We start from the raw sequence: 13986 nt of genomic DNA, 5'->3' as shown, positions 1-13986 counted from the left end.
TAGCGGGAGGGTACTGAGTCACAGGACAAATATTCAGTGTCCTCACCCTGTTTGATTCAATCCTTTTACCCCAGACAGTGCTCACCCCTCTCCCTTCCTTATTCAGGCACTGAAACTGAGGTGTGGCTGGAAACCTTTACAAGTTGGCTGAGAGCTGAGGAAGCTCAGCTGGGCTGTGGAAGGAGACAGGATTCCAGGCCTCTCAGGTGTTGCAGCCTGCTTACCTGCCTGCAGGACTCTCAGATCTGTGACCAGTTAACATAACTAGACAGAGAGAGAGGTATGGAGTTGTCACAGCTCTAGACTCAATAAATGTCACCTGGCCAATGCAGTTCTCATTTTATCTGGAAGTGAAAGCACCCTGCCCCCACCTCTGCTTGCTGCCTATGAGAGTTAGTGTACCTTAACTCCACCAGCTCAACAGGCCTTCTAGACTTTGGGAATTAATTAATTATGCTTCCTAACAAAGATATAAAAGTGCTCTCAATTTTCACAGCACTTCCTTTACAAATTACCTACCTGCCTGCCTCATAGCCTTTGTATGGTGAGAACTAACAGATGATCACAGCAGCTGACTTAAACAGACTTTTACTATCTCACATCAAAGTAAGCTTGCCTTACTTGCCTTTTCAAGAGAGGTGTTTAGTTTGTCAGTCACATTGTTTTTGAGGAACTAAGAGCAACATAAGTATTAAAGCTATTTCCAAGCATTTCCAGCTACAAATAAAGAAACAGATTTCCATTATCAGAAAGATAATTAGATCTAGGTCTTGACAACAAAAAAAATTTTAAGCCCCCAGTGTTCACCAATATATCATAGACTTGTAATCCCTGTGACTGTTTTTGCAACAAATGCGAATTTTTCCAATGCTCCTTGAATTCTCAAGATTTGCTAAGAGGTCATCTTCGGAGTAACATCAAACTGTTTGCACTGTGTGGGCTTGTTTGACTGCTAGGAATTAGACATAGATTGTGGTTTACCTTGAAAGCAGCTGTGGAGAATCAGACTGCAGCCATGGTTTTCCACAGCTAGGTCAGCCTCCCAGCAAATGACAACAGGACTAGAAGCCAACAACTGATTCTACACCAGCTCCCCAGTTAACAAAGAGGATGACCAAGTTGCCATTAAATATTTCCCTTGGTGATCAAAGAGTTAATAGACATCCAGATTAAGAATCTGATTGTGGGCTCAGTTGCCAAGTTTACAATTAGGAGAAAATGCAGCAAGACCCTCATGTATGATGCAAGTATGTATTCTGGAGTCCCTCTGTGCTCTGTTAAAATGCCAATTACTTTATGCTGTCATTTTTCAAGGGGGAAACAGCCTAAAGTTATAATGAAGCTAGTGCCCATTTCTCCAATAGGAACTTTAAACTCAAGAAAGTAAAGGTATATAGTTAAAAGGAAATTTAAAAGAGGATTTTGGACTGAATAAGACTTTCCCATTATTTAATAGGATGTTTCCACTATGCCAAGGTGAAACATCTTTTATGGCAAGATGGAAAAATTGTCATCTCCCCTAGGGCAGTAAGTACATGCAGATTGCACTAAACAGGAATACAAACCAGCTGTCTGCCACTCTGCAGACAAACAGAAAATCTATGCATGGATTAATTGGGTTGTTCCTCTTCACTTCTGGAACATCTAATAATGGGCCAGATCATATGGTATCACTGTAAGGCAGGAAATCTGCTCTGATATAATCAGTCCCTGACAACCCTCTTATCACCAATCCAGAATGGTTTATCCGGTGTTTGTAGGCTATTGTAACAGGTCATTGCATGAGCAAAGAGGTAACAATTCATCCTTGTTTTTTGAAAAAAGTGTATCGAGCAATACATACCTATATCAAAATTTTTTCATCTACACCTCCCTCAGTGTCTCAATTCCCTCTCCTGCACCTGCCTTACTCATTGTCTACAAGTCACCAAGCTGTTACTACTGACACCTTAATACCTTATTTGATTACCTTATACCCCAATTGACACCTTAAGCTGAGCTTTTCAGACAGGAGAATCTGTGTAGTGCCAGCATATTCTGGGACTCCTCATGATAAATGAAGGAGGATTTAGACCAAGGTCTGTGTTTGCCTCAAAGATAGATTCATTATTGTCCCACACACCCTAATCAGAACATACGGAAAAAGCATCTTAGAGTCCAGTATCACAATAAAGCCTTTAAAAATCCTGATATTACCACATCTTATCAACAAATTGACTTCTGAAACCTCCCTTCTGCAAATGGGATACCAAAATACTAAATAAGTGGAGAAGCTGAAAGATAAATTTGATTAATTTTATCTCAGTTCTATTTGCTGCAAATATAACAAATCACAAACCAACAAAAAGACAAAGGATCTAGGTTCTGAGTCACATTCACACAGAAAAGACAAACTTTTTGTAGTACCACTCATGCAAGAAGTGGAATAAAATTATATTAGACCAGGTATTTTAAAAGCCAGACTTGTTTGATTAGGTCTTCTTTCTTCTTTGAGAGTAGGAAACAACTACAAAAAGTTTACAGGACAAAGTAGCAGTTATTTAAACATTCCACCTTGTATGAACACGCCTCTTTAGTCTGTAAATATCTATGCAAGGTATAGGAAGAAAGTCTGTTCTGACATTTGTTAGAGAACTACACCCAAAATACTTCTAGTGGGCAGCCCCAAATTGCAAATAAGCTATCTTTTGCATGGTAGCTGCACATGATTTTACAAAACCCTAAAAACAAAAAAAAACCATCAGTTACTATTTAATTGGTTTAAACAATAGAGTAATATAATTGCAAACTGTTTGAGGGCAATACTAGAAAGAACAAAGCAGACCTATGGGGTTATGCAACCTTTCCCCATCCTTGCCATCACAATTCCTCATAAGCAACACCTCTAACTCTTGCCTTTGGGGTCTTTCTAGACAGCAAAGATTTCTGATAGTTAGAAGTAGCTGGATACATGAGAAAGCAAGCCAATTCTGTAGTAATGCATGTTCTTCCATTTTATATCTCTTCAGAAGTCTGTCTACTGTGTTTGTTAAGTCTACTAACAATACCCTGATGAACAAATCTAAGGCATCATCTTGCTTTTGGGTCCTTGGAGAACTGACCAGGCTGTAGTCAGCACGAGTCTTGATGACAAGACAAAGACTTGACATTCTCTCTCAAGTCAGAGGGAAGACAGACACATCCAAGCCTGGGGCAAAAGAATGAATGAATGAGTTACATGCTCAGAGGTGTTAGAAGTCAATTGATTTTGAAGAAAAGGAAGCTCTCCTGCCCACTGAAATATGGTCTCCATCAGAATCTGTAACCAAAACTGCAATCTCAATATTTGTGTCGAAAAAGTGGCTGTGACACACTGACCACATTAACCCCGCTGTACATTTCTCTCTTAGTAGATGGCCACACATGGAGAATCAGACCAGCACATTTTCTCCCCATTTCATTTAAACTATATGCATATTCTGCACTACAGATAGACTCCTTAATGTTTATGTGCCTTTCTACTATGTCACCTGCACTTAGACTTACTCTCCCTATTAGTAGTTGAACTGACAAGTTTGAAGTAAACTTCTTTTTACAAGCAATGAATTATAAAGATCATGTAATTAGATACTCCCTAGGCAGACACAAAGAATATGTGAATTTGTTGAAGCATTTCTTAGTATATAGAAGCTTAACTTTATTGCATTCAGGAAATCAGTATCAGGACTCTTGAGTCTTGCTACAGGAGCCAGGAGCCTTCAAGGTCTGCCAGTATTAGCAGCTTCTATTATTTTCAAATTGTTTTATCTCCAGAACAGCCTTACACTGTTTAGTTTCTCTGCTTATTTTAAAGGATTTTCATTGAGGCTCTCCAATGGCCTCCCCTCCCTCTTCTGATGCAACCCAAGTAACCTGACAGGGGAAAACTAAACTAAACCAATCAACCCAACCCTCACAAGGAAAGCACAGCTGTCCTGTGCCAATAAACCTTTGACATTAGAGCCTGCCTGGACAGCAGCACAGGACAATCTGAAAAAGGCCTGGAAAGGTTGTTAGAAAATACGTAACTGTCATGTTCTGCTCACACAGTGTCCCCAGCTCTTCACAGGCTTTTAAAGTAAGCATATAAAGCATAAAACCAGCCCCACCAAATGACACACACAAGCAAATATAAGTGAGCAGGAAAGTCTGTATCACAGCTTGCTTTACACTACCAGCAAGGACATCTTTCCTGCTGTATGAAAGAAAAGGTTGCATTTAGGAATTTGGGTGAACTACAAATCAAGACTAATCCAATCTGAAGACAAAGGCTTCAGTTTGATGCTTAATAATACAACACAGTGTCAGGTACAAACATGTGGCAAGTCTTACCAAGAAAGTTTTTGAACTGTAGGGGAAACCTTACTTATGGAGGGTGTACTCCATATACAGGTTTAAATTGTTATTAGTATCCTTTTTTTTTTTTCCCTTCAGTACATTCTTTTACCATACAGAATAAGTCTCATCTCTTCTGCTTCACTAGCACTCCCAAACAATCATCATCCTGTCAAACAATTTATCTGCTAGTAGACAAAGTAGTAATCAATACTTGGAAGAAAAGGTATCAGCTCATTTCTCATTGTAGTCCAGTGCTGTATCTCTTACCAAGATAAATAAGTAAGGTCCCTTCCTTAAGCCCAGTTGTCTCACCTGATCAAGATCTAAACCACCCTGGTTTTCTTACTGGCATTTTACAAGGTGGGCTGGGACCATCCTCCCCACCTTTGTTCTTATGTCAGTTGGCTTTGCTAAAAGGGATAAATAACAACAAGAACATTCTGCTAGGGAATAAAATTAATCTACTTCCTGAATAGTCACTGTATTTGGAAAATCATATGTGGTGCCAAGCAGTGTCCATAAGGGGGAATTCATCCAGAAGACATGAGCTTATCCTTTTCTGCTACAACAGGTGAACTAAGAAAATCCTTGCCTCTGTGAAGCACACTCTCAAAATAGGTTAATGTAACAAAAAAATATTTTATGACAATTTCAAGTATGTATTCTGATCTCAGTTATTTTCACATAACAATAGTAATTCTAGTTTTCCCAATGCCAATATTAGCCTCACCACAATATCTTAAATATATCCCACCTCACAAAAGACAGTCAACAATATAAGGAAAACTGCCTTGAAAAGTAACTGGAGAGGATATCTGTTAGAACTAGCCAGAGTCAAAATAGCATTTACAATAGGACAATAGGCTTTCAACAGCCACACACTCCCAGCAGAATCAGCCCTGAAGCTTTCTCTCTTTTTGCAATGACACACCAATTAATGTATCAAAGGGGTTTGGCACACATCAGTCCCCACCCACCATGCAAACAACTCCATATCAGTATTTCCCCTATCATTAACCTCCTTCAGTTTACATAAGGAGCAAGCAATCCCAAACACAGCCCACAAGAGCACTGCTAGGAGGTTCTGCTGGGAAGGGCTGATCACCACAGCAGGGAATCCTGTCCCAAAGGTGACCACAACAGCCTTCTGCCTTAGACACGCTGGTGCCGGGGGCCAGCTACTGAAACCACAGAAGAGTTACCCAACCACACTCCACAACTTCACAGACAGATATATTTCTGCTCACATTACTGTCTCCAGAAAGGGCTCAAAGTTAAGTTAATTCTGAGCTATGCATCTGTAAAAAGAGTTAGGGGTTACATTGAATCTACTGCCAGGACATACAGTTATGTACGTAGCCCATTGATTTTGTTCAATGCTGGAGGTAGGGTATATCAGAGATTCCTGTACAGGAATGATGATAACAAAACCAGAATAATTAAGTTAGTAATAGTCTCAAAAACAGCTTCAAGTCTTGACAAGCTGTCACCTGACTCTTGTTTTATGCCTTTGTCCCATCCACTGCAACACTGCCATTAAGTGAACTGCTGCAGCTCTTAGGGTAAGGAAGCAAAGAGAGGCATCTTCTTGCCACAGGAATAAAAAAGCATACAATGGCTTTTGCTTTCCATGCATCACACCCTCTTGTCACCTGAGATTTCTTCATCACCCTTTTGGCAAAGGCAACATCAGTATCCTCTTTCCTTTGAGAGAAACCTCAGCAGAGGTGAAGGAGGAAGCAGTCACACTGTTGCCAAAGCAGTGCTGTACCTAAAATTAATCATGCTGATCCTGACCAACAGGAGAGGAGCCACAAGATGGGGAAACACCTATTACAACCCTGAATGAGCCAAGATTTAAAGCAGACTACCTTAAGGAGGCTACATGGGCCAGCCTACTCAGTTTTATTAGATTAGCAATATTAGGAACTGTTAGTAGGGAAGAGATTTGTAAATCAGGTGATTTGTAAAATTCCACTAGGAAGTGGCTCAAAGAGGATTTTGTCACGTTACCAATTTGTCCACGTCCCAAGTACATGCAACAGATAACTTAGAACACTCTTCAAACCTCAGATTTTCTTCTGGAGAGGAAAAAACATCAATTGAAAGACTTCCATTATATACACATATAAATAACACACTGTCTGATGTTTGTATGATGACAGTTGATCCCAGCTCTTGGAATCTTCCAGCTAGGCTGGAAGGCTAGCCAGTGCAAGGCTATAGAATCCAAACTGAAGTACTGCATCTCCTTGGCTGAAGATATAATTGAAGTAGTGTTTTAATATAAAAGATATAAAAAGCAAGCTCCATGTGCCACAATTAAGCAGAAAAATCCATTTCATATGTAAGCTTCCAGCTTTTCGGAAGTTAAAATATTTTGAAACTAGAAGAGGCTTTATTGTAGCAGCAAACATGCTGCTGCAAAACATGATTACAGGCTTCTACAATCTGCAGTCTCTTGCATTTTCCACCACACCCTCTTGAACTAGAATTAAAAATGGCAAAAGTAAAGCTACAGGGGCAAAAATACTTTCTGACAGTCCTTTCAGACCACTACTGAGAGTGGCTTTTTTGAATTTCTATTCCAAGAAGGATTCTTTTCCCTAGATGCTGTTTTCAAATTCTCATCTACAATTACTTACCCAGAATGCTTTCAGACTTGGCACTGATGTAACATTCCAAGACTAGATACAGTGGTTTTTCTACCTTCAGTAAATAAAAGGCCTATTCTGTTACAGAAAAGTCAGTTTACTGCTTTTTGAAGCAGAAGACAAAACTGTGTGCTGAAAATATTTACTTAGGCTGCATTAAGATGGGGGCAGGAACTTGGAACAATGCCTGTAGTGATTTTACTTTCAGCAAAGCAAATGCTTTGAGAAGAAAAGTCTTTTTAACAAGGAAAAACTACTGGTCTACACTTTATTGCTCTTAAAAAGAAGCAAGTAGAGTAACTCAACAAATTGCTGATTGCATGCTGATCAAAGAACCACAGGGCTGCACAAGCATACTCAGCAAAAGGAATGCTGCTCTTAGGGCAAGAGGCAGGCTGCCTTTGCAGTATATAGGGTGTGCCTACAGCAAGGACATTTACCAAAAAAATCTTTCTCAGTAGCAAAGAAGCACCAGAGATGCATCATGGCTGGAATAATTCCAAAATATTTCAATTGGAAATACATTACCTCACAAGGAAGATCACAACGAGAAGGAATCTTAGAGAAGATTACCAAATCAGTGAGAGAAAATCCTACCTTCACTCAGGGCTGTAAAAATTTATTTCTGTTATAGCACTTGGAGTTCACAGCACCTCAGACTCTATTTTTCATTATTTGTCCAAACATTATTTTTTGTACCTTGTAATGGATAATTTCCTTCACACGGAAAAAAAAAAAAAACCCCAAAAAAAACCCAACAAAACCAAAAAACAATGCCTACCAAAATCCTCACTCCTGAGCAGGCAGATATCTGTATCAGCTGAAGCAACTATTTGACTGCTATTCATACCTGTGTAGATAGGCAGCTTTCTCAGAGGCATCTGGGAAACACTACATTTCTAGTCATGGCTACATTTCTAGTCACATTTCTATGTTACAGTTACTTGCAACACTACATTTCTGGTCACTTACCCTAACAGTAGCTCCACTAAAACCTCCCAGCACATAAAACACTACAGAACAACAACACATTGTTTCATCTGTGACAACACAAATAAATTAAAGACCAATTTTCTGCTTTATCCATGATTGCAAGGACTTTTCTTGGCAGTGGGGCATAGTGTTGGTACTTCTTCTGGACTTCAGCTCCAAATATTTTAGGTGCAACTTCAGCATTTAGACATATGTGCTGACTGAAACCATATTTTGGTTTGTTGGGAGTGCTTGCACTCCTTTTGAGCCAAGTCCCTCATTTACTTTGCATTAGTCCAGTCTGCAGTGGTTTTGACACTTGCAAACTAAGTGAATTCTGAGGAAACCAAGGCAGATGTGTATCTAGGCAGATGTGTACAGGGTACTCTTGGCCCCTTAGGGAATTATAAAGGTCCATAACAATTTTGGCCAGTAATGAATCATTTGTGTGGTAGAGACTATGGTAAATCTAGTCCAGAGTAAAAAATCTCCAAACCACATATACTGAGAAATATGGGGCCCTCAGCAACAACTGTTTTAATCTACTCCTGAGTAACACAACACAGGAACTGTGTAGGTCTTCCCAGGACAAGCAGGGTGCAAGATCCCTTACCTGACTCTCTCCTCTTCAGTTCTTTTAAGCTCTGCATCCCGTTGCAGCACCTTCATTATTGCCTCTTGTTCCTCCTCTGTTAGGAAGCTTAGGTCAATCATCTTGTTTTGTGTGTAGGGCTGGTAAAGAGTCTGGGAAGATCTTGGATACTGCTGAGGGCAGTCTTGTAGCCTGCTTTAAAGTTCTAGAAATCTTTTTCAGCAGGCACTAACAAACCTGAACTGGGTTACAGTCAGTGATTTAAAGAGTCACAAAGGTTGCTTTCTTGCATGTTTCCCTAGATCAGTGACTTCTGGGAGAGTGTTGCATTCCTGCTTGCCATCACAATAATGTCTTCTCAGTTTGTCCTCTCAGTTCTGCTTCCTGGAGTAAGAGTTCATTGATCCAGCATATCCAGTGTTTGAGAACAAATAAACATTCCCTAAAAAAGAGACAAGGAAGAACAAGTTGCAATATCAGGGATCAGGGAAGTAGATTATGTATGCATTCTTAATTAAAAGAAACAAGTTTTTCAGTGTGATTAAATAACTTTATGAAAGTTCAAATGGTCACTTCAAGTCAAACTTGTTTTACAGGCCTCTTGAACAAGGTGGCCATGAAAATATATTCCTCCCCAATAGGACAACTCACACCCTAAAACAGAGAAACAAGTGTCATACAATTGGTACACTTTTATTATACAAGTATTTTAAATCACCCTTACAGTTAGCAGAACAATTTGAAGCAAAGGGGAGATCATCGCCCCCAAAAAATAAGTAAAGAGGACTTATCACAATGATTTAAAGGAAGAAAAAAAAAAAGGGCCAAACCACTGTTCTACAGACCATATGGAATAAATGAGAAATAGTTTAAACATAACAATATTGAGTATGTGTAATTACAAGTCATGTGGTAACATGAACCTCACTGTTTTATACAAGCCAAACTGCATTTACGAGTAGTAATTTGAAATACTGTTTTGTCTCTGTTTCACAGGCCATGGTTTCAGAGGACTATCCACTTAGAAATAATTCCAACTGTCAAAGACAAAAACCTCTCCTTAAAAAAACCCTTCAAGGAATAAAGAGAGTATCATGGGGAGGAGTCAGCTGTGTCTGTGGTAGGGTTACCTTAGTGCCTCAGGATTACAGAGATGTGGATGTCAAAGCCTGAAAAAAAAAAATACATAGCTCAAATGTAAATGCTCAGAATCATGCCAAGTTCCAAACTTAGTGAGAGACAGAAGAGAAGCAGATATTTTCACTGGACAGGACTCTGCACCAGGCAGCTCCTTCAGGGTTGTGGGTGTCTTCCTTTGGCCCTTGCAGACTGACACTGTGATGTGGCTGACAGGATGCTGACTTCATATCAATCTACCAAGCACTACAATTGTGCAATGAGTCACTGCATTCGCACCCCTGGGCACAACAGTGCAACCAGGCCATTAAAACAAGATATTGTCTTTTAGATTTGGTAGGGAGCTGTAGCCACATTACTGATTATGCCCCCAACAACTCCAATGCCCAACTACCTTCTGCATGTTTTCGTTTGGCTGCCGTATTTTTCTCTATAATCCTCATTGTGATTTTGTTGCATGGGGTTGATACAACAGCATCTCAAGCAACCTGCCATCTGTAACTTCATTTGCTTTTAGAAAATTATGGCTTAATAATTAGGCAAAAGTGAAAAGTGCTTTCTATAGGACTACCAACAAATATAACAACCCTAAATTTGTTGAGTATCTACAACAGTACTCCTTCAGGTTAGGTATGGATATTGGTTTCAGCTGTCATGTGGAAACATTCTACACCATCTGACATAGCATCCACACTGCTAATCCAAAGCCCTGGATGCCAGTTGAATGGCAAGTGCCCAGCCAACAGGCACAGAAGCTCGTGTTGCAACTACAGACCCTGGACAGCTGTGAACTGAAATAATCAAAGATTTTACTTTGTTTCTTGCCCAAGATCAGTACAGTCTGCAAGAAAGCTGGGAATAATATCTTACCACATCTTTGGTCTTTTTTGTTTAAAGAAGACTGAGGAAAGATGTGTTATATTGTTTTATTATATTAATTTTAAAATCCAAAGGAAATAGTTGGACAGCATTTACAAAACCACCTGTCTCTCAGTACTCAAATCAATAAAATTAGTGGAAATAGAGCTTTGGTCCTCCCCAGCTGAACAACAGGTTGCAAGGGCACATCCAAACAGACTGTGAGAGCTCACAGCAAGCAGCACTGCTACTAAACTTCCCAGATACCATCATTCTGTAGAGCAGTTTCTTCAGCTAAGGGAGGGCCCCCACTTTGTTTTCAGAGGTCAGATAGCAAGGTACCACCCTCCCTGGCAGGCTCTTCACCCATGATTCCACAGCTCTTCATAAATAAGACTCTTTCTGTGTGTGTGGTGCATGGCCAATCTCATGAGATTGTCTGATAAAAGTAACTGCGAGGCTGGCATTTTGTGAAAGATTATCAGCACTGATTCCAAACACAGATGGTAAAAACTGCTAGCTTAGAGTATAGAACCTGTTGTAAAACTTGAAGTTAATTTAAAAACGAAAAGTAAAAAAAAAAAAAAAACCAATGTCTCCCTCCTGTTCAATTCACATTCTAGTACCACCTCTGCCTCAATTATTTTGATTTCTTTTGACATTTTCTTCCTCTTAAAAACCCCTATACATGTTAAGAAGAACTGAGAGGTTTGAACAGTTTGTTTGGTGCCACTGCAAGTTCAATGGCAAGCTTTTTTTTTTTGTCAGGAAGGTTTTCAGTCCTAAGTTTCAAATAAGGCTAAAAGATCCTTATCAAACGGATTAAAATCATGGAAATTGATACCATATTGACTGGCTTCTCAAGCAGGGGTCTCTTGTGCTACATAATATATACTCATGTGAATCATGGCATATTTGGGATGATTTTTTCCTTAAACATTAAATTCAGGTAAAGCCACACAAAAAAAATCCTCCCTTAAATGAAAGACTCCCAGTAATAAACAAGATCTGAAATTACGTTTTATCCAACTCATGCATGAAAGCTTCTATGTTCTGGCAATAAATGAAACACAAAGGTAACTCAAAATATAGTTTTGCCCACACACACTCTTAAGCTGCTCTTGGTTTGCAACTCATTTAGGCCAGGCACTCATCCAAAAATTTTATCTTGTAAAATTTCTCAGAACCTCTCAGACAGCTGTACACCTCAATTGCTTTAAGTCAGAATTCGCATTCTTCTAAAACAGGAACCACAAAAGAAAGACAACTTTGTCTACAAACTTATTAACCCTATAGAGGGCTCTGCTTATTCCCACACACTGTTTTCCCCCAACACAAAAGGGGAATGTTAATTTGAATATTGTATTTTGAACACTATGGGTTATTACATTAAGAGTTACTACAATAATAAGATCAAGTTTCCAAGTTTTTACTCAGTGTATACCTATGGGATGCAAATGAGGGAGGTAAGGAAAAGGTTGGAGTACTTTGCCATGGCTGACATTGAGTTTACAAGCAGATTCAGAAAACAAACAGCAAAACCCCAGAGTTAGCTGTTCCATTCAAACCATGATGTCCTTTTGCATGTAGAAATCTCATAATGTCCTAACTTTACATTGCAAAACTACTTTTCAAGGGCTCCTTGTAGAGGAGACCTAAGCTGCTAAAGCTTTGATCCAGAGAATCTGTCTTGCAGCCAATGCCTTCTAACAAGAGGAAGAAGGTGACAGCCAATCCTACTTTTGGCTGCTTTACACAGCTCTCTGTGCCAATTCGTTCAGCTGAACAGCTACCCTGCAGGCCTGGCTGATCAGCAACTGCTATCTGCACACATCTTCATCCCAGAAAGCATCCGCTTACAAGTAACCTACTGGCTCTTAAAAATAAGAGGGTTTGGATTTATATGCTTGACAGCTACACATTTTTCTAACTATATTTCTCCACTGCTAGAACATACCAGCACTAGCAGCTAGGATGAGTTGGAAGTCCACACATAAGGCAACAGGAAGTTGAGGAAGACAGATAAATGCAAGTGTGCACTACAAACATTTGCATGTGCAGAGGAGCTCATTCTCAAAGGTAACCAAGTTTGGCCTACACCCGTGCTCAGGAAATAACAGACATTTATTTTGAAGCAGGGAAACCAAGAAGAATACTAAAAGCAATAAAAACCTTGGAGAGCTGTCCCCTATGGCCCTGGGAAGTGACATTAGACAGTAGCAGTACCTCTGACTGCGAGTCCCACAAGCTACAGCTTTGCAGCAACAACAAACAAATGAATAAATTTCATTCTCCAGTGATATTTAAACAGCGCAGTCACAGGTAACTCACCACCAGCCTAGGCTTAGAGTTAATTTTTCTGTAAATACATGAGGCAAATCCCATGAAGGCAGAACAGCTAATTAAGCTAAACACCATTATTGGCACAGGCACAAATGGTCATGAACATAATTTGCTCAGAAGATCAGAGGATTATGGATTTCATTTTGAGCAGTGGCAAAAGAAAAGCTATTAACTTTGAAGTGGGACTTAAGTCACAATTCATGGGAGTTTTAAAAGCTGTTGCCTACAATGATCAGAACAACAATTTCAGCACAAGAAGGCCTGTTGTCATTTTTATTCCTGAAGGGGCAAAAAGGAAAAGATCACCCAGTAAGATATGCATATCTGCAGCCAATCCAGGCACTCTTACAAGAGGTGCTATCAGACTATTTTGAAAATTATAATAGCAGAGTATACACAGCATATCTTATGTCCAACAGTTCCAGAGATTAATTTAATTAATTTTTAAGAGTGTTTGCTTACATGTATGTTTAATCAGTGGGAGGTAAGGAAGTTCTTATCTAGCTAGTTGTGAAAAGTGCTGGTAGAACAAGGACTTTTGCAGAAGTGAGGGATATTATTTTAAGAGCAGTTTCAGTGTTGACTTATTAAACAGCAATGCTTCATTTCATTGCAATAATAAGCCTATTTGTTCTCCTATGCAACAACATGGTTAAGGGAAAGAATAGGACCAGATAACTGCTCCAAACAGCCACAAAGGGGAAAATATTGAAAGCTACACACAAGCTTTGCTCACACCTTGCCCTTTCCCAACAGTATCGAAGTAATCCTTGTTGTTTTTAACCTGTAAAATAGTTGCAAATCTCAAGATACTTTCACTGACAGCCTTATATAGTGATCAGCTGAAAGATGAAGAAGTTCAGCTGGCACTAGCACTTCAGAAAAATTAGAAAAAAAATCTCATTTTCTCCTGGAACATCCGATTTGTTGGTCCACGTGACTCTGCCTGTGGTTTAATTTTATTCTTATTTGGTAAGACATTAAGACCTTCACCACTTTGAAGACTATTAAGGCAATTTTCTCTGAAGAAGAGTTAATAGCAAAGAGGATAAAAGTTAACAACTTAATTTTGGA

At 39.4% G+C, this 13986-nt stretch overlaps 1 protein-coding gene across 10 annotated transcripts in view; it reads right to left on the bottom strand.

Annotated features, from left to right (window-relative positions):
- Positions 1-13986, bottom strand: part of SYTL2 (synaptotagmin like 2) — a 54037-nt gene that overhangs the window by 31510 nt on the left and 8541 nt on the right. For 7 of the 10 annotated variants that reach the window (XM_085592985.1, XM_085593031.1, XM_085592981.1 and 4 more), the window contains exons 2-3: positions 9705-9743; positions 8596-9016 (exon numbers count right to left, since the gene is read on the bottom strand). In XM_085592985.1, coding sequence (XP_085449111.1) covers positions 8596-8696 — 101 coding nt within the window. In that variant the 5' untranslated portion in view covers positions 8697-9016; positions 9705-9743. The remainder of the gene's footprint in view (positions 1-8595; positions 9017-9704; positions 9744-13986) is intronic. The other 3 variants (XM_085592993.1, XM_085592988.1, XM_085593038.1) reach the window with 1 other exon arrangement.

Source organism: Lonchura striata, chromosome 1, assembly GCF_050655825.1.
Source record: "Lonchura striata isolate lonStrDom1 chromosome 1, ASM5065582v1, whole genome shotgun sequence".
NCBI classification, from domain to species: Eukaryota; Metazoa; Chordata; class Aves; order Passeriformes; family Estrildidae; genus Lonchura; species Lonchura striata.
Note: the sequence above shows the minus strand (reverse complement) of the source record. Positions and strands in the feature narration are given on the sequence as shown.